Source organism: Myxine glutinosa, chromosome 13 (genome assembly GCF_964187855.1).
Source record: "Myxine glutinosa chromosome 13, kmMyxGlut1.1, whole genome shotgun sequence".
NCBI lineage: Eukaryota > Metazoa > Chordata > Myxini > Myxiniformes > Myxinidae > Myxine > Myxine glutinosa.
The window spans coordinates 18,998,190-19,023,694 of record NC_136273.1 but is presented as its reverse complement, the minus strand read 5'-3'; the positions used below and the strand labels follow the sequence as shown (position 1 = coordinate 19,023,694).

The 25,505-nt window shown below is 42.8% G+C and overlaps 1 protein-coding gene across 2 annotated transcripts in view; it reads right to left on the bottom strand.

Moving 5' to 3' along the window:
• Positions 1–504: 504 nt before the first annotated feature.
• CENATAC (centrosomal AT-AC splicing factor) overlaps positions 505–25,505 on the bottom strand; it is a 480,847-nt gene continuing 455,846 nt past the window's right edge. Inside the window, exons 6-12 of one of the 2 annotated variants that reach the window (XM_068133891.2) lie at positions 22,814–22,867; positions 20,088–20,156; positions 19,900–19,974; positions 4,602–4,656; positions 4,387–4,467; positions 2,384–2,516; positions 505–884 (exon numbers count right to left, since the gene is read on the bottom strand). In XM_068133891.2, the coding sequence (XP_067989992.2) occupies positions 20,112–20,156; positions 22,814–22,867 (99 nt within the window). In that variant the 3' untranslated portion in view covers positions 505–884; positions 2,384–2,516; positions 4,387–4,467; ... (1 more) ...; positions 19,900–19,974; positions 20,088–20,111. Of the gene's footprint in view, positions 885–2,383; positions 2,517–4,386; positions 4,468–4,601; positions 4,657–19,899; positions 19,975–20,087; positions 20,157–22,752; positions 22,763–22,813; positions 22,868–25,505 lie in introns of those variants that run through there. The other variant, XM_078767151.1, reaches the window with a different exon arrangement.

The window sequence follows — 25,505 nt, the reverse complement described above, 5'->3', positions numbered from 1 at the left end:
CAGGTTGCACATTAACAACACCCATCAAATCAAGCACCTATGCAGAGAAGTAAAAATGCTAAAAATCAAAGACCACTTAGACATGAGAGGTGCACAGTTCCTTGCAACAGCAAATGCCAATCCTAATCACCCACGCCACTACATGTACACCCACCCGCAGGCCCCGAGACACATTAAAACGACACCACAAAGACACTACATACAGCGACATCTTTTGTAACATCCCCCACCAAATGACGGAATCTACAAAAAACACATCCACACCCAACATCATCACATCATCGTGTCCTTTTATTTGGCTTTTTTCAGATCCTTCGTCATGGTGACAAGGTTAGGAAAGAATATGTTGCCTGGCAAAACCTTGTTTTTTCAATATTATTGTCCAAGGAGATGTTAAGGTTGGGAATCAATGGTCTACAACTCTACATGATGGTTTCCAACAATGAAGGGAGATCTACAAGTACAACTGTTACAAATTTAAAGAAAATCACAACAACATTGAGATATGCAGAAAATATTTATTTAGTGAAATAGTTTTCAGAGCAATGTACATAAATGACAACAATACATCCTCCTCTCTCCCACCAACCTCACTCTTTACAAATTTAACAATCTTCATTAAACCCACTATGTGCAATTCTGTACACCAAGGTGATGTTTAATAAATATACATTTTAAACTACTACTCACGAATGCATTTCGGCAAGAGCTACACCGAGCCATGGTCAAGGCCAGTGCTCGACTACGGTATTCACACCACAGCTGATCTACAACTCCATGCTGCCAAGCAAGGCTAGTTCAAACTTTTTCTTCCTCTTCGATGTGCTCCTTTCATGCACGTCCCCCGCTGAGACTTGCACTTGATCTTTTGCCAAGATCGCAATCTATGCACGCAAAGGATTCACAGACGCACCGATTTACTAGGAACGACACCAAAATACGTTAAAATTACTTTGGGAAATAGTGTCCAAGTTTGGTTTTATTTAACGAGCTCGGATAATAAAATGGTTAAAATGACTTGTATTTGGGAAAGCCTCTGGTCTTGTAAACCTCAGTCTTTGTTAATGTAGCATGTTCCCACGTGTGTTAAAGTACACATATATATAATTTAAATGAAACTTGAAATTATATCTCAAAGCTGAAACTTACAGCTGGTGCTTTTGTGTTGTGCAGCACGGAGCACCAAAATGGATGCCTCTAATCAATAGTTGTTGTAGTAATAATCAATAATCAAGTAATAAAAATCAATCAATAAATCAATCAATCAATCAATAGTCCTCTAATCAATTCTAATCAATTTCCCCGCTCTAGCAGGGAAAATGGCCTTAAAATGCATGTTGTTGTTGTTGTGTTGTAATCAATAGTTACATTGTATGTTTTCTTACGTAGTACAAAACAAAATATGACACTGTGAAACACATCGAACTGTTGTCAAGTTCTAAGTTAAACCAGATAATGTAGAACACTTGAGGTGCTCATCATTGCTTAAATAAAAAGTGCCACAAGTGATTGCTCTAAAGTTTTGTGATAGACATCACGTGGTGCCAAAAGTGGATTAAGAGAGTTGTGACAGATGCCATGTTGTGAACTGCGTGCGGGTAAGAAAGCTGAAAAAAAACAAGTCGCTCATTCAAAGTTGCTGCGTGCTTATTCAACGATAAAAACTCGTGAAGTCGGTGGCACACCATCGCAAATCCCCACGCTTCCCACCTATAGCAAAGTTAAAAGATGGCAAAGCGTTCCAACAGGAATGACCCAATATAAAATTTTGAGTTAAATATCTTTTCCTATTTTGACCCCTGGAATCCCAAATCCACACCCCCTGGGGCATGAACCGGGCGGGAATCAAGTTCAAAAAATCCTTCCATGTTTCATGCTTCCTCCAATGTTGGTTGCATAAAAAAAACTTCATTAAAGTGTTTCAAAACTTGCCCGTAATTGCATCTTTTGGCATTTGACCTTTTGACCCCTCCCAGAGGGGCAAGATCAAAAGCCATACTGCCCTCAAATCATATTGTCATGTGGTGATCATAATTACTAAGCTTGGTGAATTTCTGCCCAACTGCCAAGGAGATAGCATGACGGATGAAGCCGATTACCAATAGCATTTATTTAGTTTTAACCCCCCACGACCCCTCCTACCTCCCCCATATATTTTGAAAGGCGTGGGGATAAAAATAAATGAAGCTCAGCTTCTTGGGTGATTTTGGATACCATTTCCTAAGAAGACTGAACAACCTTCGCTATCCGCTTTTTATGGCAATGCTCTATACTGAAAAAAATACCGAACGGACGATGGTTTTTTTTGTTAAAAATTGAAAAGGCCTTCAGGTCCAATGACAAATGCCTTTCCTTATATTGTAAATATCAACAACCCACTTACCGCCCATTCCGTCTCCTTCCCTGCTCCCAGACCCGTCCAAATGATGGCAACCAGCCATCAGTTATGGGTTCATCATAATTAAATGAGGCTCCCACACGACCTGGAGGAAGGTTACTCTTGGCCTCTTGTTGCTCTGATAGGAGAAAGCGAAAACATAAAAATTACTGTGGACACTGGAAAGGCCATCCTGAAGTACTAAAGACAAGTAGTATTCGTTAAGACATTGGGACAATTCATCAGATGTTCAGCCCACCATTTTAGAGTGGTCCGTCACAGGGATGTCCGTACAACGCCCCCAACACTCCCCAAATTCGGGGATCAACATCCCTCCCCCAAGCAGTTGCCAATTTAATAATTTTACGACTAGATAAAGGCGATAAAAAAAATATAGTCGAGAGAAAAATCAATGAGGTTGTTTGTTAGTTTGAAATTTAGTTGTATAATATTGCAATGAAAGTGAATCAAGGACTTACATAGACTTAAATGTGTATTTAATAGTTGTATAATTAAATATGTGTTTAGATGCAAAACTCAATGAAGACCCGAACAAGTGTCAGCCAGTCATTGCTTCCGATGTCAGCTCTTTCCCATTTTTAACCAACCTGATCGCCGAACAATCAGTTTGGATTCTGTCCCGGGCAATCAATGCTAGACATGCTGCTGCGCCCCTTCAACATTGGTTGGAGGCCTTCAAACTCAAGAGGTTAGGATCGTCTCCCTGGACATATCTCTGGCATGGGCACAGCCTGGCATCCTGCTTTGCTTGCCAAGCTCTCTACCTATGGCATAGAAAGCCACCTTCTTTCCTGGATTTCTGAATTCCTCCACCCACGCAATCAACTTGTTGGAACCTCTCCTCCTTTCCTCAATGGAACTCTTTCCTCCACTCTCTCGATGGAGGGTGGAGTTTCTCAAGGCAATGTTTTGGGCCCAGTTTTGTTCCTTATCTCGTATATCAACGCCCTTTCTGACACTCTGGAAAACCCTCCCTTTCTTTTTGCAGACGACTCCGCATTGTATCATACACTACCCCATCCCTGTGCAATGTGAAAGCAGTTACATCGTTCTCTGCTGATTTATATATGATTTTACTCCGATCTGATAAATGAAACATGTCCTTCAATCCTGGAAGATCCCACAGTCTCCACACTATCACTCCAGAATGATCGACAAATTAACCCACCTATCTATTTACTTTGTCATCCACAGGGTTGGCAGGATGGCTAGGCTAAAGAGGTACACACATTCGCCTTAAAGCTGTGCAGCTTGGGTTCGAATCTCAGCCCACTTATAAACTATGATCCTGGTGTTTCACAGACGGAGCGATTCATCAAAGTGTGTGCCATCCCTTGGATGGACGTTAAACGGGCATCAGGTATGCTGGCATTAGTTGCTGAGCGTTAAAGACCCCACAGTGTCCTTTACAAAGAGTAGGCGAGAATTCACCGGCACCATGAACAAATTACAAATTCCTGCCTTAACCAGCAGGGGGAAATGCATCAGTGGTATTGCTGTGCCTCCAACCAATGATGAAACGCAGCAGCCCAATGATGCACATGATAGAGAGAAAGAGAGAAAAAGAGAGAGTCATCCACTGGAAGATATTCAGTTTCTTGAACCTTTAGGTCTCACCATCAGCTATGGCCTTTCCTGGGTTGACCGCATATTGTTGTAGGTGTACCTACCTGGTTCTAACCAATCCAATTAATGAACTTGCATTGGTCATTTTATTATTTCGTAGGAACTCAAGGATCAAGATAGCACTAATCAAAAAGATAAAATAAATGAATAAAATTACATCATATGAGAACGTGAGTGCTGGTTTTAATAATTTCCTCTTTAAAGGATGGCATGTTTAATATGCAAATTATCTATCTTTTCCAGAATCCAACTCCATATATTCAGACAACTTGGAGCGTGAGTACAACTGTTGACAAGTAATTATGATGTCTATAGGTCCAACTGTGTTCATTGTAAAAGGGTTAAAGTTTGACTGCACATACTGTGTTTGAGAAATTCTTTATACGATGGTCCAATCTCTGGTTTGTCATCCTGATCGTCGAGGAGCCAAGGTGGGATGGAACCTGGAAATGGCCAAAAAATATGAGGTGCTTCTTCAAGTGAAACAGGTTAGTTCTGCAGATTGCAGTGTTCTAGCAATCCCAACTCAAAACCAATATATCATCTTCTGATGTGTGTGTGTGTGTGCAGGCTTTACCTGTGTGGACATTTCCTAATTCTCCAGTTCCCAGGCTCCCACACATTTTCTGACACTGTCAGGAGCAAATGGAAACAAAAGAATGCCTGCAACTGCATCCAATCACAATCATCTGCTCTTTGTTGCTGCACAAAGCTGTATCAAAAATCAGTTAAGAACTGCAAAGTGCAAGAGATTTGGGGCAATAAAGTTCCAGAGCCCCTACAACACAAAACAAGAGGGAGAATTGCTTTGCATTACATGCCCCATATCGGTCCTAAAGAATGTTATTGTTCCACACAAAACACCCCGGAACTCAAACTTGATCTATAACTAATCATAATAAAGCAATGTATCAAGTTTCAGTTGAATATGTCAAAAGGTATGGAAAAAGTGCAGAAAACCACAGGTGGGACGGACAAACGGACAGTAAACCTAAAGTCCCCTTCGGGAGGCGGACTAATAAAAACGTGCATACGCGCACATTTGGAAGCAACCACGGGCGCACTCGTTCGGTCACTCTACCTACATAATAATGGACATAGTACCATTTACAAACTTTATTTATAACATAATTCCAACTTGAGAGTTCATAGAACACCTTTCCCTGTGCAGTCTTGTTAACAAGGACAAGGGCAGGGTCTGCAAGCGCTACGTTTGATTGGCTGTAATGACGTAAAATGGCATAAATATTTTGTTTCGGTAGTGCTTTGAAAGTGCGAAAACTCGATTTGTGTTCAACAGTGTTCAAATATATAATTCAATTGAAATAAAAGATTTTAAAGGTTGTACAAAAAAAAACTTTTTCACTGCATCCCCCTTCACAATCTCCAACCCCATCACTGAACTTCATTGAGCCGTCAACCAGCATTTTAACCTCAGCACTGAAGTTTTCCATCCAAAGTGTCCACAATGGAGTGGACAAGGCTGCGTTAAACTCTTCAGTGGATGCAAAAACTCATCCCTTAAGAAATTATCCAAAATATATAATTTTAGTGAAGATTGCAAACATTTATCGGTGGATTTTATGTGCCCTTTTCTTGAATTTAATGACAATGCAGATGTTTTCTTTGCTGTTAGAGTAATGGAATCTAGTGCCAAGGATATGGACATGGCAGAAAGTTGAAGATTCCTCCCACGGTCATGTCCTTGGTACGAGGCGCCATTATTTTCATTCCTTAGAATATATATATATATATATATATATATATATATATATATATATATATATATATATATATATATATATATATATATATATACACAAAGAATTAAGTTAAGCACCCCCCCCGTTTTTTTACAACCTCGCACATTACAAGTTTGTTGTCGTCAAAACAGTGTAATATACCCATGTTATTGCTATATTTTCTGGAGAAGTGATATTATGGTCACATAAAAACATAACAATCATGCCGTTTTCAATATTTTATTCTGAATAATTTAAGGTGAAATTTTTTGGGAATTTTAGGCATATTTTCACCTCAATTTAAGTATGGAGCTATAGGTCCATCACGGACAGTGTGGATGACGTTTATGTTTTCTAACGTACAGTCATTGTTCTGAGAAGACCTCTAGCGATCTTTGCGTCAATAACGTGTGTAGGACCCACGTGATCGGATCACTGACTCAACCCTACGTCTCATAGACCCTGTAAGCCGTCGTATGCGTTGCTGTGGCAGGTTGTTCCATTCCCGATGTAATGCACGTTCCAATTCATCCAGATTGGCTATTGGAGGGACCATCTTCGCAATTTGTCGTCCCAACATGTCCCGAACGTGCATTACATCGGGAATGGAACAACCTGCCACAGCAACGCATACGACGGCTTACAGGGTCTATGAGACGTAGGGTTGAGTCAGTGATCCGATCACGTGGGTCCTACACACGTTATTGACGCAAAGATCGCTAGAGGTCTTCTCAGAACAATGACTGTACGTTAGAAAACATAAACGTCATCCACACTGTCCGTGATGGACCTATAGCTCCATACTTAAATTGAGGTGAAAATATGCCTAAAATTCCCAAAAAATTTCACCTTAAATTATTCAGAATAAAATATTGAAAACGGCATGATTGTTATGTTTTTATGTGACCATAATATCACTTCTCCAGAAAATATAGCAATAACATGGGTATATTACACTGTTTTGACGACAACAAACTTGTAATGTGCGAGGTTGTAAAAAAACGGGGGGGGTGCTTAACTTAATTCTTTGTGTATATATATATATATATATATATATATGTGAAGAATCAGCTCTTCGTTTGCAAAAGAAGTCCACAAATAGCCTGAAAAATGACGCAGTTTATTAAAGCCAACTTATACAGATCCGGAGGAGACAAGACATCTACAGCAAGCTACAGCAAGAACATGCCAAGTCAAGCCTTCCTGAAAACGCATTGATTCTCATTCACTTATATACGAATACGATTTATCAGAAAATCTCCGAGAGAACGAAGCGACTGGCGAGAGTCCCTCCCACCGTTATCATTCGGGGGAGTCAGCCTTTCCTTATCATTTGGACCAATTGTTTCTCTGGGCTCCGAGAAAACAGAACTGTAACTCACAAAGAGAAGAGTGTATGCTTAGCCAAACAAACCCATATATTTTATGGGTTTGTGTACATGAGTAATCCAAAGCATGTTTATACAGAGTCATGCGTTGCTGAGATTAAAACAAAATATATATAGTTAACGATAGGTTCATGTCATTCTACTAGCATTACGCAAAAACAAGCGCATGTGGGCGTGGTTTTACGACCAGCCTCGAAAAAAGCACACGTATACAATTTGTTCAGCATGACCTCAGCGAGCCTCTCCTCATCCAAAACTAAAACGAAGCACAAACCCTTTATTAACTTCATGAAAATAGCATTTTTAAACATCATATAAATCATAACACATTAGCACCCAACGTCTATAACTGAACTTTAGGCAATAACAAATCTACTACTTGACATTCCTTCCTCTTGTCTCGTCGAGACAAAGTATCTTAAGAGACAACGTGCCACATCGGGCTTTATTGAAAAATAATTGTGTAATGCGGGTATTGAAAAAATAATTGTAATGCGGGTATCTCCCAAGGGCATATCGTGCGCCCAAAGCGCCTCGCCCGTGCATTTGGCGAACGTGTCGTGTGGTGCGTGCTTGGAGCCTGAGGGCTCAAAACATGAAAGTTCATTAACGTTTCGGATCCACAACGAAGACGTCTGGTCCAGATGAGGTTCTGCTCCGCCAGAGGGTGCATCACTTCCCCTGCGGAACTGGCTCCCCCCACCCTTTGCAGACGCAGTCCTTGCAGATCTTCGAAGTTAATCAACGATCATGCCCATGAGGTCCCTCACGTGTTGCTGTTCTGGGGAATACAAAATGTCGTCAGTATCTTGTGTCTCAATTTCCTGGTCAGGGTACAGAGCGTAAAAATCCGATTCACTTGAAGCATTTGAACTTAATACATATGAAGCAAAGAGAGGAACTTCCTTTATGTCAAAGTCTCCCTTGGGCGCCTGGTCGGCTTGCGGGTCTAGGATATCCACGTCGGGTCCCTCGACCGCCAGACCCAGTGTCGCAATCAGATCCATAGTTGGGTCAGAAGGGGGCGTGCAGCTGTCAGCTTGTAATACATAAGCAGCGTTAGCCAGTACACGCAAGGGGTTTATAGCACAAGTATCACAGTCATCACATACACCGTTACAGGCAGCAGCCAGTTCCCACATGGGATCCACACAAGTATCACAGTTGCCACAAAATTCAATGCAATTTTCTGGAGCGCCGGTCGCAACTGCCTTGTTGAAGGACCCGTTCAGGTCGACGGCCTCTGTGGTCAGAGCCATAGTCGTTGTCGGCGGCTTCTTCACTTTCCATCCTGTAAAATACTTTCTCATACAGAGGAGGACTGGAGATTTCATTAGTGCCCCCCAAATTACTACCCCGATTATCACAGCCAGTGCGGTCAATAACCACTTCACTATGGTGCCCGTCCATCCCTGGAACCAGTCAGTGAGCCAGCTAAATGTATAAGAATTTTCGCGCGCGATCCGATCGATTGTCAGGGCGTGGCTAGTTTCCCTTAGTCTCACTATTGCGGCTGACACTCCTTCAGATGGATCGGGTATGTAAGTGCAACATTTTCCCTCTATAATTCCGCATACCCCTCCTTTCTCTGCCAAGAGCATGTCCAAAGCCACCCGATTCTGCATCACCATTGTACGCATGTGAATCACCGTGTCCAATAGTATGTCATGAGCCGTAGCGGTGTCGTTTGCCACCTTTTCTAGGGCCAAAGCCAATTTATCTATCCGGAAACTATCCATGACTGTGCCCGCTCCTGGGAAGAAGAAACCAAACACCTTTTCCCATAGACTCCCGTGTAGTTTAGTGGTTCCATCTTCGTTTATGACTGACCTCTTATAACGCCTGTCCAAGGACTTTGGGTCTAGCTCATCCAGTATCTCAACGTCAGGAAGGACTGAACCCAGATAACATGTGCCCCCCCCAATTATTTGGTAAATAGGGGTAAGCCTTGTCGCCGCATATAAACATTGTCCCATGGGGTGGGACCAGGTGGGTGGATAAGCACTGGAGTCCCTTTACCACCCCATTAATCCTACTAACCCCCCTAGAGAATGTTATAGCCGTTATGTTGTGGTTGTGTTTATCTTGCAGTACTATTCGTAATGTAATCCCCGAGCTCCCTTGTCCCAGCTTCCCGGGGAGAGTGTAGGCGCATTCTGATTCTCCCATACGCAAGTGGCCGGAACCCTGGAGGCAGACCTTCCCTTTCTGTGGTTTGACCCAGACGGGGGCAGGCCTCTCGGCCACATGGGCAATCATTGACGGGCGATAATTAAATTGTCGATTGCAACTCTTGCCGTTGTCAACCCCTTCTCTTTCCAGCGTGGTGACTAAACATGGGGAATCGATAGGTTGTGAGCAGAGGTCATTGAGGGACAGAGGTAGCACTATCATGTGTATTCCTGTGGTGCCTGCTTGGGGAAAGCGCATGCACGACCAGCAGTGTGTCCTATTTTGAATTGTTGCCACTTCCCTGGCCACTTTCCAATATGTGTTTTCACCCTTCTTTGGGGCCTTATTCTGGGGTTGTGGCGTGAGTATGTATTCGATGCATGGTATGTAGTTCCTTTCGCCACCGGCCGCGCCAGGGGTCCAGACGCTGCACCGGACCTGCATAGTCATGCCTTTCTCTAGGCGCGTGCGTGTTTGTAGCTTAAAATCAGGGGTTCCCCATTGGTATCCTGGTTGGGCCAAGGTCTTAATGCTAGCTTGCCCGTCTTCCCGGAACTCTCGTTGCTTTTGTAGTATCATGCCAACGCGTCCAGGCCCTGCCGACAGTGCTAGCCAATTTATGTTCACCCAATTTGTGTGCAGGGCTTTCTGTTCGAAACATGGTAGTGATACTCTTTGTCCCCATGTTACGGTGAGGTGTCGGGTTTCGTTTTTGCATCTATTTGGAATCGGAGTTTCCCCTAGCTGCTGTCGCTATCAATAGTATTGTACCTATGATTAGGCCCATCCTTACTGTGTTCTGGGGGTGTGGTGTCTGGTGCTTGTATGGCCAACTTACAGTGCGTGGCGTGGATCCACGAGGTCTTGCCCTCGCGAAAGACTGCCGTTGGTGTAGTCAGCAACACCTGGACTGGTCCCTTCCACCTTGGTTCCAAGGCGTTCTTGCAGGTGAAGTGCTCCACGAACACCTGGTCTTTTTCCTCTGGTGGAACACCTGGTCCACAAGTCTCCTGGGAGCGCCTGGTCTACAGGTCTCCAATTCATAGATTCAATTCATTCAATTCATAGTTTCATAGAACACCTTTTCTCCAATTTCCTAATCCACTTTTTTCAAGTGGATCCAATTTTATCCAATATTCAATTTTTAAATTCAATCCCATTTAATCCAGTCCAATTCAAATTAAATTCAATCCTTCTCTCAGCATCCCATTACCTGTTTCCAACATCAATAAAAATAAAATTATAAAATTAATAAAAAATCAATCATCTCAACTCTCAAATCGAATCAAAAAATAAAAATAAACGAAAATTACTTCAGTGAGAGTTTCAACTAGAATTAACACAAACAAACCACCATTAACCTCCATTAACACAAACAAACCACCATTAACCTCCATTAACACAAACAAACCACCATTAACCTCCATTAACACCCCCCTATTATTTATTTATTTTCACGAATAAACAAATAATAGAAATAACCTGGTTTACTTCCAATTTCAATTCTGGTCAGTTCTGGTGTCTGGTCACACACAATGTTTTCCTCACCCACTGTGATTCGCTCACAATAGATTCTCACTGTTATGTCTGAAATTAAGCTACCCTACTGGGTATTCGTGAAGGGGGTCCATCTTTCCCAACCCCTTCCTTCACACCAGCCACTTCACGTTGTCCACCATACTCACTGAATTGTCATCAATTCTGAAATTCGTCTCATGAAAACACATCCCAGAGTCTAGTGTAACAGCCAGACAAACACATAGACACGCTGAAGACCCCAGGGTACCCATCAAACTAGCTTGTCCCCAGATCAACAACACAGCGAAACATGTAATTTTACTAAAATAATCACTTACTCATAACTAGCTGGATAACTAGCATAACTAGCTCAACACCTGGAACTCATAACTAATACTCATACCACTAATTACTCATAATAACTCATAATTACTTCTGTAATTACTCATGCCAATACTTACTCAAAATAATGTAATATCCCAATCTTCACCCCTTATGCAAATCGAAGCACCCCGGACAACCCACAACCAATATCAACCACTGTAGCCGCCTTCCCCTCCAGGCAGCCACACACAGCCACATACATCTCCACCCACGTCACACAAGACAACAGCCAACGAGTGTGTCCACCACACAGAAACCTTTGGCAATGCAACAACCGAACACCCAGACAACCAACAACAAAACCCAATCCATCTCCATGGCTCATCAAGCAGTTCCAACTTAATCCAGCTTCACATACCGATTTCCCCAAAAACTCGTGAAACTTCACCCCCATTTTGGAAAAACCCTGGACTAAACCCTGACACCCTAAATAACTTCAGACCCATCTCCAATCTACCCTTTCTGTCAAAAGTTTTGGAACGTGCTGTGGCCACTCAACTCAAACATCACCACTCTGCCAATAACCTGTATGAAACATCCCAATCCGGATTCTGCTCCAGCCACAGTACTGAAACTGCTCTCCTCAAAATCACCAGCGACCTTTTCTCTCCTCTGATGCCGGCAACCTCAACATTTTCATCCTCCTCACCTCAACGCCTCCTTTGACATCATCAATCACACCATCCTCCTCACCCTGTTTAGACCAGCTTGTGCCTATTAAACCCAAATCAGTTCACTCCCAAGCTTCACATGGACCACCTACAGCACTGCAAAGATGTCCTCTACTCCACCTACTACCCTCAAATTATCCACTCTGGCTCCGGAATCCCAAAAGCACTCTTCTCTACAATAAACAAACTAAATAAACAAACTTTACAACGTGAACAAACTCCTCAGCGCCCTGGATACCGCCACCTGTCATTCAGAGTAGACAACAGCATCTCCTTTCTGGCTTTCAGCATCTCCTTTCTCCTTTCTGGCATCCAAATAAAATTCTGGCTTCAAATCAACTTCCTCGAACTTAACTATGATAAATCTAAATTAATCTTCGTTTGCCCACAACCACTCATAACTTTGCCCCCCAAAAAACAAGTCACATTCTTTGTATATTGCCAACATTGTTCATCGTTTAAGTATCATCCAGAACTAAATTTTTTATAAACCATCAACTTGTAGATGCATTTATTTATATCCCATTAACCCAAGAACTCTCAATTGCTTGGTTATATTTTAGTAATGTCATATATCCATATTTCTTTTCCAAATTGTTCCTGATATACACATTAATCCCATCTGTCTTTGTTTCCAGATGAACTCAAATCAGGAAATCAACACAAATCCTTATTACCTCCAATCAATTCAAAATTAAATCAACAATTCAAAACCAGATCGGATCAGCGATCAGAAATCACTTTTCCAATCAACACATTCCAAGCAACAATTCATTCAAAGACCAAGCTTAAAAACACAACTCTCATCTTACTGTGACAAATAAGCAACCAACCTACTTCACACTAAAACAAATAACTTTTCATCACCCCTTTCTTCTCCACCGCCTCTTACACTTAAACAGATCACAATTACTCACTCATACACTGTTGCCCATCACCCAGTTGCCCCAAACCCAAACACAGGTTTGAAATCCCAGTAGGTTGTTCTTCAATCCTAACCATCATGTGATCCCAACATCTCTCCATTTATTTCGTTCCTCATGGGGTTGGTGTTTTATGGCCTTTCAACAACAAAAACTCGATATTCTCTGTCCACTAATTATGTACATGATTTTGGTTTTACCCACAATATAATGTCCCGATATTCTCCAGATTTAAGTCCTATATATCCTGTCGTTAAAGCAACACCCTGTAGACTGACTCCGCCTGTCGTTCTTCCAAGGTTAGTGAATTACCTCTGACCTTTCCCTTGCATATCTCGAACAAAGGTCAACTAAACTTTAAAAGGTCAAACTTCGAATTGGTCAACACAAATGCATCGATGCATCTTCCAGCCGCCACTCCGCACTGTACCTTACTGTATGAACAAGACTTCCTGTTGGAACTTGGCTCCGGAAATTAATTACTCTGTCTTGAAATCGTTTATTTTAGCCATCTTAAATAAATCCATCCATCTATCCATCTTATAAATCCATCTTAAATAAAAATCCATCTTATAAGTAACGTATTCGTCCTGTGACATTGCCTGGCATATATGTCGCAGCCGGCCACTATTCCGACATGGCTCGTCTGACATGAACGTCCGACATCCAGCAAAGTCGAAATGACCCACAATGCATTTGGGCACACATCCTCCTCTGAGAGTGGGCGAGTTATCGCCAGCACTCTGAGCAAATCTCATACAGCACACCCGTGACTCGCGGCTCGCTCGGCTCCTGTCTGAACACCCAATATCCCTCTACCCAAACTTCCACGGAGCCGCACGGCGGAAACACAGGTTTGTACCACACTTTAGTTAAACGACCATTGCCAGGATTCTCGGATAGACGTTTAATTTCACAACACACATGACAAAAATCCGATTTAAATTCAGAGATCGCCGATCGACCTGGCACAACCATCTCAACGCGACGACGCCACGCCGCCCCCCGTCTTGGCGCGCACCCTCGTGCCTCCACACGAATCCCAACACTCCCTGCACGCCGCTCTATTCGCGTTCGCGGCGGGGTTTACCTCGCGTTGGGACATGCAGTCGGCTGTCATAACAAAGTGCTGTCATAACAAATCTACGACCTGACATGTAGTGAGCTGTCAGAACATTGAGCTGTCAGAACTCATCCCTAGCTCGTGAACATCGCAAAAAAACAGGATCTCCGACGCTCCACCTCTCTGACCCAAAATGCACTATATGACACCAATTCCAAAGGTGAGCTGCCTCAGCGATACATCCCACACATACAATACACAATATCTGCCATTGAATGAACTCTTCAATTCAAGTAAAACACACATATTGATTCGAATTCTGCAACCATCTCCAAGAAACCGCTTCATATCAACAGTAGATCGACAAGGGCACTCCGGGTGCTTTCCTGACCCGATTTATATCAATTCGCTTCCCAAACAACTCCCAAACAGATGAAAATCCGGACTCAGTTCAGGACCTCGCCTGTTCTCTCGGATAGACGTTAAAATGGACATTCCCGGCCTGAATTTCCCCCAAGTCGAGCAGATCGCTTACAAAGTTTCACACCGAAACCCTCTGCTTTGCACTTGACACACAGACAAACACATTGGCCAGACACACACGTCAATTAATATCCCAATATACATTCATTCCTCATTCATATCCTCATTCATATTACGTCTCTCATTCAAGGAAAAAGGATTTTTGGGACGGGTTGGACGGGGGGTGGGTTGAGGTGGAAAGGGGAGGCAGGGCGGGGGGTGTTGGGGTGTTGCCTAGAGCCCCGGGGCTGAGCTCAGGTCTTGGGGGGGGGGTTGGGGGCATGGTGGCTACCTCCCCTTTCGCGGGGTCTTGGTCCGGATTATGGACGAGCGGCATTAGCCGCTGATTTGCTTGCTTAACTACCTCCTTAATTGTTTTGTCCTGAACTTTGCTTCCTGAACTTGCTTCCTTTGGCTCTGAAGCTTCAAATTCCTACAATGCAGCTCCTGCTTCAATTTTCAATATTTCAAAACCTAACCTGTCCTTCTCACCCTGTGGCCACCTGGCCCATTTCCTGTGAGCTTATTTATTTTCTCTTGTCCACCAGATCCTGGCCTGCTTTATCTGGACCTCTTGTCTAGAACTTAGTCTAGAGCTTCCTGGCTTGACCTCGTAGTTGTCACTACCTTCTTGTCAAACCTACCTGGTACCTACGCATTTCACCCTTCCTGGCCATGTCCCTTTGGCCGTCTATGTTCCTATGGCTTTCTATCTAAGTTTAGCCACAGCCCTTCGTTCCCTGGCATGCAATGGCATACCCCATCTTGTCTCTGGGCTGTTCCTTCCTGGAAAAATCTTGGCCACCCGGTTTCAACCTATATGGCTGTCCGACCTCATTTTCCCCTCCTGGTGCTAACTGTAACTTTAAGCTTACTGTTAAGTCCTTACTGGTTTATCCTTACTTGTTTATCCTGGCTTTAACAAAGCTACGTCATTCTGAGGCCTAAATGAGCCTTTACTTACAATTTCTGTTCGAGTGCAGACAGCGCGGAAGACAAGGAGACTGAACCCGCTCGAAGGAGGAAGGTACGAATTTGGAATAATAGCCCTCTGATATAAAACAACTCCCACCTTTAATCAAATCAACGTGCCGGCGCCGGCCTCAGGTCAGCCTTCCTCCTGTCCCTCGGGCTCCGTTTCCCGTCCTCCGCGTCTGTTGACACCCCACTCCTGGTACCATCTGTGAAGAATCAGCTCTTCGTTTGCAAAAGAAGTCCACAAATAGCCTGAAAAATGACGCAGTTTATTAAAGCCAACTTATACAGATCCGGAGGAGACAAGACATCTACAGCAAGCTACAGCAAGAACATGCCAAGTCAAGCCTTCCTGAAAACGCATTGATTCTCATTCACTTATATACGAATACGATTTATCAGAAAATCTCCGAGAGAACGAAGCGACTGGCGAGAGTCCCTCCCACCGTTATCATTCGGGGGAGTCAGCCTTTCCTTATCATTTGGACCAATTGTTTCTCTGGGCTCCGAGAAAACAGAACTGTAACTCACAAAGAGAAGAGTGTATGCTTAGCCAAACAAACCCATATATTTTATGGGTTTGTGTACATGAGTAATCCAAAGCATGTTTATACAGAGTCATGCGTTGCTGAGATTAAAACAAAATATATATAGTTAACGATAGGTTCATGTCATTCTACTAGCATTACGCAAAAACAAGCGCATGTGGGCGTGGTTTTACGACCAGCCTCGAAAAAAAGCACACGTATACAATTTGTTCAGCATGACCTCAGCGAGCCTCTCCTCATCCAAAACTAAAACGAAGCACAAACCCTTTATTAACTTCATGAAAATAGCATTTTTAAACATCATATAAATCATAACACATTAGCACCCAACGTCTATAACTGAACTTTAGGCAATAACAAATCTACTACTTGACATATATATATATATATATATATATATATCTATAATTATATGTATATATATATATATATATATATATGTATATATATATATATATATGTATATATATATATATATATATATATATATATATATATATATATATATATATATTATATATATATAGTATATATATATATATATATATATATATATATATATATATATATATATATATATATATATATACATACACAGACTTGGCATTTAATATGGATTCTTTTTTTTTTTCTTGACGGGTTTACTTTCTTAACTCAGTATATCATCTGGTGAGTTTCTTTATTTGGTGATTCACTTTGGTGATTTATTTGTTAAAAGAACCATGTCATTGATTGTCTGTCGCAGCAAGAAGTCAACAACAGGATTATATCACAGGTGGCGTGGCAAAATGTACGGACAGGTGCATTTGATGATTGGCTTCACAGTTGGGTATAAAAGGGTTGTTGCGTTCTGTATTCGTGGAAAACAACTGCTGCACGTCTCCAAAAGTTATTGCCGCTTCCTCTGGAGATGGTCCGTCAACTCGACAATGTTGTTTCTCATGGAGTGGTGGCTTTAACGAAATTACGGCATGAAACAGCGTGCTATTGCTCGGCAGTATGGCATCACTCAAGGTCAGGTGTCAAAGATCCTGAAACGAAATGCTCAGAGGAGTGTCCCTACTCCAATACCGAGGCCAGGACGGCCCCGCAGAACCACAAGGAGGGGATGATCGCCAGCTGCACCGGTTCGTCCGCAATGGCCGTACCAAGTCAGCTAATCGGCTCAGGGCTGAGTGGCAGCAACTGACAAATGTGCCTGTATCCAGAAGGCTAGTCAACCAACGACTGGTTCAAGCAGGCTATCGTGCCAGGCGTCCCCTGAGAAAGCCACGCCTGACCAGACAAACACCGCCAGCGCCGATTACAGTGGGCCAGAGAGCACCGTCAATGGCAGCCAGGACACTGGAATCAAGTGATCTTCAGTGACAAGTCTAGATTTCTGGTCTATCGTCAAGATGGCCATGCCCGAGTGCGCAGACAAGTGCATGAAGCCTACAACAAAGATTGTATAGGGCCAAGAGTCCAAGCTGGAGGTGGTGGGGTGACCGTTTGGGCTGCTTTTCATGCAGGGGGGCAAAACTGACCTGGTTGTTCTGAATGGAAACCTGAACCAGTTCAAGTACAGGGCCATTCTGGAAGAAACATTGCTTCCATTTGCTCGTGCAGCCTTTCGAGGAAACTTTGTCTTCCAAGATGACAATGCACGGCCTCATCGTGCTCGCATGATCCAACACTTTCTTGCTGACCGTGGTGTAGAGCATATGGAGTGGCCTGCCATGTCCCCGGATATGATTCAGAAAGAGAACTTGTGGGCAGAATTAACGTGTCAAATCGACCACTTGGACCAGCAGCCGACCTCTGTGCATGAATTGCAGCAGGCTATTGTCACTGCATGGCAAGCGATTTCTGTCCAAACCTTGGCAAATCTCGTGAACAGCATGCCTCAACGTGTACGTGCTCTCCTGAATGCTCGTGGGGGTTACACGAAGTACTGAACTGTAATTTTACTGTCCGTAATCCCAGTCGTAATTGAACTTTTGTTTTTGTTAAAAAAAAATTTGGCTAATGTGCAAAATAAAGAGATACTTCTGGAAAACGTACAGAAGTTTAACACAGTACTGTCCATGAATTGAGTTCAATATCAGTTTACATCACTTTCAAGGATCAATTTATTTGTTTTGAAATGTCAAATGTGGCTTTTGTTTCTTTTAAAGGTCACATTAACAAAATCTGGAATAATTTCAACATAATTCCAATGAACTTTTGGTTCTAAGACATCTTGAAAAGTAAGTTCACCCCCACAAAAAAAATATTCCATATTCAATGCCAAGTCTGTGATGTGTGTGTATGTATATATATATATATATATATATATATATATATATATATATATATATATATATATATATATATATATATATATATATATATATATATATATATATATATTATATAGTGAGACACTTGATATTTACTTGAAACTTATCCTGTGCATATCTTATGGAGCTCTGGCATATGTGTGTATGTATACATGTATGGATCATCTATTCCTCAGACAGAATTTGATCTAGGAAGCCTAAAACGTTCAGTCATTAATGAGGGCATTCTGAAGTCTGCTGTGCAAGTTTCGTTTGATTCCATCAAGATTTGGAAAAATATATATATATTTGCCCCATCTTGCCATTTTCTTCCATTGCTTGGTATATCCATATGCGGGTATCAAAAGTTGGAAAGAAGCACTCTCAGGTCTCAAAGTATCCACCTAAGTGTGTGTGTGTGTGTGTGTATATGATATTTGGGTATCTAATATGTAAAAAAAAATAATTACTAATCCCATCCCCTCCTTTAATGCTAATGTTATCCCTTCAACCTCCCACCCCCACCCCTTTCTAAATTAGTGCTTCACCCTATGTCTAAAGCTCCTGTGCTCCATTTCTTACTTTGTGGGGAGTGGGGGTGCCATTGGAATGATCCAAGCTATGCTATATAACCATGATGTATTGTTTGTGCACATAAGCAATAGGCATGTTTTTGCTTCATGTACGTAATCCAGGTTATTTTTATTTTTGGAAGTGATCAAGGCAGCGGTCTGTTGCCAATACACCACCCAAATAAAGGGACATGTCAGAAGAAACGTGCAACATGCTTGGAACAAGATCACCATAGAAGGGGTACTCTGCTCGTATCAGGAAATAATAAGATGGTATAAAACTAAATTCAATAATCATGAAGATATTTTACTCAAAATATCACAACAGGGACAACCCTCATCTATCTATAATTCAGTAATCTCTGTGTGTATGTTTGTATGTTTGTATGTTTGTATGTTTGTATGTCTGTGACCGCTGTTTCTCGACAACCACGGGTCCGATATACTTTAAACTTGCCAGGTATATTGCTGGGGACCCGAGGATGTGCCTTTTCAAGGTTTCATATTAATTGGAGAAGTAGTTACCGAGCTATGTCCAAAAACGATTCAACAATCAGAGAGCAGCGAGCTATCACGTGTGCCGAACGTGGCGAACAGACTCTGCCTCGGACGGCACATTTGAGAGCGTATTCATTTATTTCACGTTGGAAAACTATGTTGCCGTTAAACTATGTTTTAAAACTAATTAAAACGAATTTGCGATTCATTCGCTTTCCTGCGCGTTTGTGCACGCGATGGCGATTTCTTTACCAAACTCCGCAAGCCGTTCGCTTTGGACCAAACCATTTCATGTAAATAGAGGGGGGGGGATTGTCACCGTACTCGCAAGCCGTTCGCTTTGGACCAAACCATTTCATGTAAATAGAGGGGGGGGATTGTCACCGTACTTGCAAGCCGTTCGCTTTGGACCAAACCATTTCATGTAAATAGAGGGGGGGGGGATATAATTTTAGATATAGATATAGTACGGGCATGCCCTAGTATATCTAATATGCTCAGTGAGGTTTCATAATAAATAAAGGAATGTAGGATTGATTCCAAAGTGAGACAGGAGAAGCAAAGAGCATCATCTTCAATGTTTAAAAAGCTAAACGTACAAAACCTCCAAACTGTCCATCCTTTTCGAGTGGCACAGAACACTGCTTCCTGGAAGGTCCTGGTTAGCTTGTACGCTGGAAAGATAGTGAAGGAAGAATAAGATGAGATGAGGCAAACACAAACAGAGATGACATGCCAAAATGTCGGTGGAAAGGCATAGTAAAAATGGTAAGAGGAGTGGTCTGACCTGCAGGAGGATGGAAAATGCTGATCACATTCTTGTGGAGCTAGGAAGTGGCCCATCCTGCATTTCTGGCTGATAGTCAGGAAGAGCAGTTTGTTTGGCAAATACAATCATAAGACAGAGTTAAACAGAAATAATGATGGCAGAGGGCCACTCAATACCATATACAGTATATATATATTATTCTTCTATCATGAACAAACTTAACTTCAGCAATAACATCTTAGTTAGTGTGCATTTCATTTATTTATTAAGAGTGATTTGTTTAATAATATCTATTTATAAATAAAGCGCATTCTATAAAAATAATGACATTTTGCGGTAACAGAAAATGCAAGTGAAATAATGCATTCTACAATGGCAATGAATACATTTACCAATTTCTTAAAGTTAAAAGATGGATGGGAGTGCCCAGAAGCAGAAGTTAGGTTGGTGGAAGGGATGTACAAGGGAACGGGAGAAGAGTTTTGGTTGGTCCTAGGATGTCGGAGGAGTTCAATGTGAACATTGGTTTGAGGAAGGGAAGCGCTCATCCCACTCTTGTTTATCATGGTGATGGATGTGTACAATCAATCCCGGTGTGTACCCCGGTTAGAATAGGTACACGGTATCCCCTGCGCATCGTGAGAGGCGACCAAGGGTTGGTGTCAGGAAGGGCATCCGGCCATAAAAACATTGCCTCAAACAGGGAACCATGATTGTCATGGGGCCCGCAAGGCTAACCCCTGCTCTAGCGGGGAAAATGGCCTTAAAATGATAATTCATTCATTCATTCATTCATTCATTCATGGAGCTGGTAAGCAGGAAGGCAAACATGAGGGGTATCCTGGGGATGATATTGTATATGGATGATCTGGCTGTTGTGGTGGACAGTGGGTGTGAGATGCAGGAAGTCCTGGTAAGTGGAGGAAGGCATTCTGGAAGAATGTGCTGAAGATGAGTATGGAGAAGACTGAGGTGATGTGGGTCGGGCAGTCGAGAAAATAATTGAATATCAGGTTAGAGGGGAAGGAGATCAGACAAGGAAATAGGTTTGAGTATCTGGGAGGAACAGTGACCGGGGATGGTAAGTCAGAGGCAGAGGTGCGGAAGAGGATTCAGGTGGTGGGAATGGCGTGAAGGAGGGTGGAGGGAGTAATGGCAGATAGAAAAATATCAAGAAATTGAAAGGGAAAGTTTATGTCTTATGTGACCTACATTTACAGACTCAAAACGGGGCCAATGGTACAGACAGCAACAGAGGTTGTACGTCTGATATGAACAACTGGGTCAAGAGGATTGCGAGAGTGAAGAGGGTGGATATAAGGAGAATGGATGAACGAGGGAGGAGATTGGTGTACAAATGAGTTTGACGGGGAAATTGGTGAAACGCTAATTGAAGTGGGGCTCAACAGTAGGTGTGGGATGAGGAAGAAAGACTATAAAAGGTGCGGAAGGTTGAGGGAACAAGGAGGAAATGAGGTAGACCGCAGTTGAGATGGGAAGATTGTGTGAGTAGGCATATCAATAATGTGGGGGGTGATTGGAGAGTGCAGAGAGATGGCCGAGGACAGAGGGGAGTGGAGGAGTACTGTGGTTGAGTCAGGGGCAGAATGTGTTGGTACCGTTGGGCCTCACCCCTCTTATGAAAGGAAGAGAAGAAGATGTTGAAGGTTAAAAGAAAAAGTGACGGAAAAAGAAGTGTATGAGGATCCGACAGCGAAGCTTGCCAGATGTATGAGAAATATGAATATTTGATACAAAGCATAGAAATGCAAACCACCTTTAGCAGATGTGAGGTGCTGTGATGTGTTGATGTGATGATGTGTGATATTTTGATAAGATACATTTGAGATTGAAGAAGAGCATCTTTTGTGCTTCGCCATCAAGGTGGAAGGAGGTTATGTTTTCACCCCTGTTTGTTTGCTTGTTTGTCTGTGAGCATGATATCTCTAAAATATATGGGTGGATTCGGACGAAATTAAGTAGACAGGTTGGTTGTGTGACAAGGATGAAGTGATTCGACTTTGGTGAGGATCAGGATCCGAGAAATTGCTCAAGTGATTCTTCACCATTGAGATATGGGGCCAAAAATGGTATGGCGCATTATATCTCAGGAAGGTTGTGCATGCATTTTGACAAAACTTGAGAAGAGTTTGTTGGTAACAAGACCAAGCCCATGAGATTTTGGTTCAGGTCTGGATGCAGATCCGGCCTATCATAGGGATAAAAAAACGTAAGTGTTCAGCCCACCGGAGAGGGTTACTGGGGAAATGGGATCAATGACAGGATAGCCAGCAGTGAAAAGGATTGGGATCTCGAAGGAATAAAAGAGGCCACTGGGAGTGAGCAAAATAACCATTGTAATTCCATCGATAGGAAATAAAGTCCTAATTTAAGAAACCAGAAATAAAGATAGGCCAACTTATTGGAAGGTGCACATGCCAAAACGTATTCATATGCACGGTCAGAAAAGTAATTGCAGGACAAAACTTCCAAAAAACTGTTGTTCTGGTGCGATTAAACAAGGGGATACAGGGTAGCACAACAATCTTCCACAATTGATGTTCAACCGAGCACCACATTTGCACTTGCTAGGGAGTTTGAAGATCCTTCAACAGTAAACTGTACTGCACATGTGCAAGCTGCTGATGAGCACAATGCTTCTTTATCATGTGACCTCGGATACAGTCACCCACGTGACGGTGCTAGGCTATCCGTATGGTTAGCCTGATGAATGGGCACCGAACCTCTCTGAACAAGTTACGACGCTCATCTTCCATCTCACGGATCTGAACAGCTGTCTGTAGGGATTATGGGGATAATATAAAGCAAACAAAAGGCAAAATAAGCATCAATTAAAAGTTAACAAGGTGCCAATAACAAAGAATTTGACATAAGTTCACAACGTGTGGAAAAAATGAATCGATATATATATATATATTACTAGCAGAGGTACCCGGCTTTGCACGGGAGTGGGAGGAGTGAGGGGAGGGGGAAGAGGAGGGGGAGGGGAACGGGGGGGGGGAGGGGGGAGGGGGAAGCGGGGGGAGGGGGAGGGGGAGGGGGAAGAGGAGGGGAGGGGAATGGGGGAGGGGTGAGGGGGGAGGGGGGGAGGGGGGAGGGGAAGGGGGGAGGGAAGGGTGCGGGGAGTGCCCAGGGGAAGAAGGGCCCCTCCCCTCTCCCCCCTCCCCCCCTTTCCCCTCCCCCCCTCCCCTCCCCCTTCCCCAGTACCCCCCTCCCCCCCTCCCTCCCATCCCCTTTCCCCCTCGTTCCCCTCCCCTTCTCTTCCCCCTCACCCTCCTCCTCCCCCTTCACACCAGGGGGGTTGACTCAGCCTGTCATCCCACCGAGGGTCGGAAGTCGGAACTCATTGTCGTCAAATAAATGTAGCCTGTATGTTTCACTCTTTGTCTACATGGCCGTTGAGGTCCCATGTCAATCGGATGAAGTTGAAAAATTAACGTTACGAAGGTTCTCTGGGACGTACTGATTCCGAATAATGAAGTTGAAAAATTAACGTTCCGAAATACGCTAATTACGCTAACAGAAGCGCTGGAGGGAGCACTGCGCTCCCTCCCTTAGATTCCCTCCCTCTTCTGCTAGCGCTAATTACGCGTAACACACTAATTTTAAAACCCGAAGTTTTTTTAATTTTAAGGTGTGCTGTAGTCAGAAGCGCTAGAAGCGCTGCGCTCCCTCCCTTCGAATCCCTCTCATCTTCTGCTAGCGCTAATTACGCGTAACACACTAATTTTTAAAACCCCGAAGTTTTTTTAATTTTAAGGTGTGCTGTAGTCAGAAGCGCTAGAAGCGCTGCGCTCCCTCCCTTCGAATCCCTCTCTCTTCTGCTAGTGCGAATTATGCGTAATACGCTAATTTTAAAACCCGAAATTTTTTAAATTTTTATGTCTCCGTGACATTCCTGGGACCATCCCGAGTCGAACAGTACTTTCCGCTCGCAAATCCGTCCACGGGTTCTCGAGATCTTAGAGATCACACATAGATCAGGATACAGACACAGAGGCCAACTCTACTTTATATATACTAGGGCATGCCCGTACTATATCTATATCTAAAATTATATCCCCCCCCTCTATTTACATGAAATGGTTTGGTCCATTCGCAAAGCAAAGCGGACGGCTTTGCGAGTACGGTGACAATCCCCCCCCTCTATTTACATGCAATGGTTTGGTCCAAAGCGAACGGCTTCCGGAGTTTGGTAAAGAAATCGCCATCGCGTGCACAAACGCGCAGGAAAGCGAATGAATCGCAAATTCGTTGTTATTAGTTTTAAAACATAGTTTAACGCCAACATAGTTTGCAAACGTGAAATAAATGAATACGCTCTCAAATGTGCCATCCGAGGCAGAGTGTGTCCGCCACGTTCGGCACACGCGATCGTACGCTGCTCTCTGATTGGTTGAATCGTTTTTGCTGACATAGCTCGGTAAGTAATTGTCCGATTAATATGAAACCTTGAAAAGGCACAATCCTCGGGTCCCCAGCAATATACCTGGCAAGTTAAAAGTATATCGGACCCGTGGTTGTCGAGAAACAGCGGTCACAGACAAACGTACAGACAGAGATTACTGGAATTATAGATAGATATGTATGTATGTATGATGTATGTATGTATGTATGTATGTATGTATGTATGTATGTATGTATGGTATGTATGTATGTATGTATGTATGTAATGTATGTATGTATGTATATATATGTATATATATATATATATATATATAATATATATATATATATATATATATATATATATATATATATATAATATACAGTGTATATATATATATATATATATATATATATATATATATATATATATATATATATATATATATATATATATATATATATATATATATATATATTGTTAAGGCCCGCGGATAAGGATGTTGGGTTGCCGAGCGGATGGCACCGCGGCCTAACAGTTACCCCGATTACCCCGATCCCCGAACGTTGGCCGGATCGCGCCACAGCTATTCAATAGGGAAAAGACAAAAGCGACACGGATGTGAAGAAGAAGAAGAAGACGAAAAAAAGGTTGAAAATACTACTAAATTTATTCCTACTATATACAGGCTACAAAATCACCAAGGAGAAGGAAAGATAAGAAAATAATTTCAGAAAAATACCCAGGACAGAACAAACAAAGACAGACTCACGCAGGGAATGATGATAGGACTGGCGGGAGGTGGATGGCTGGAGGGAGAGGAAAGTCCAAGGGGTCCTGCAGCACGATCGGCGCGTTTAGCAGCCGCCGTTCCTTCACGGCCCTGCTCAAAACCGCCGCCCAGGCCCCAAGCGGCTGTTGAGTGTTGTTGCTGCTGTGGCCGCCGCTGCTGCTGCTGCTGTGGACGTCGCGTGCTTTGCCAGGACTACAACAGGCGTTGTGCTTCCCTGGATGATGATCTCCTTAAT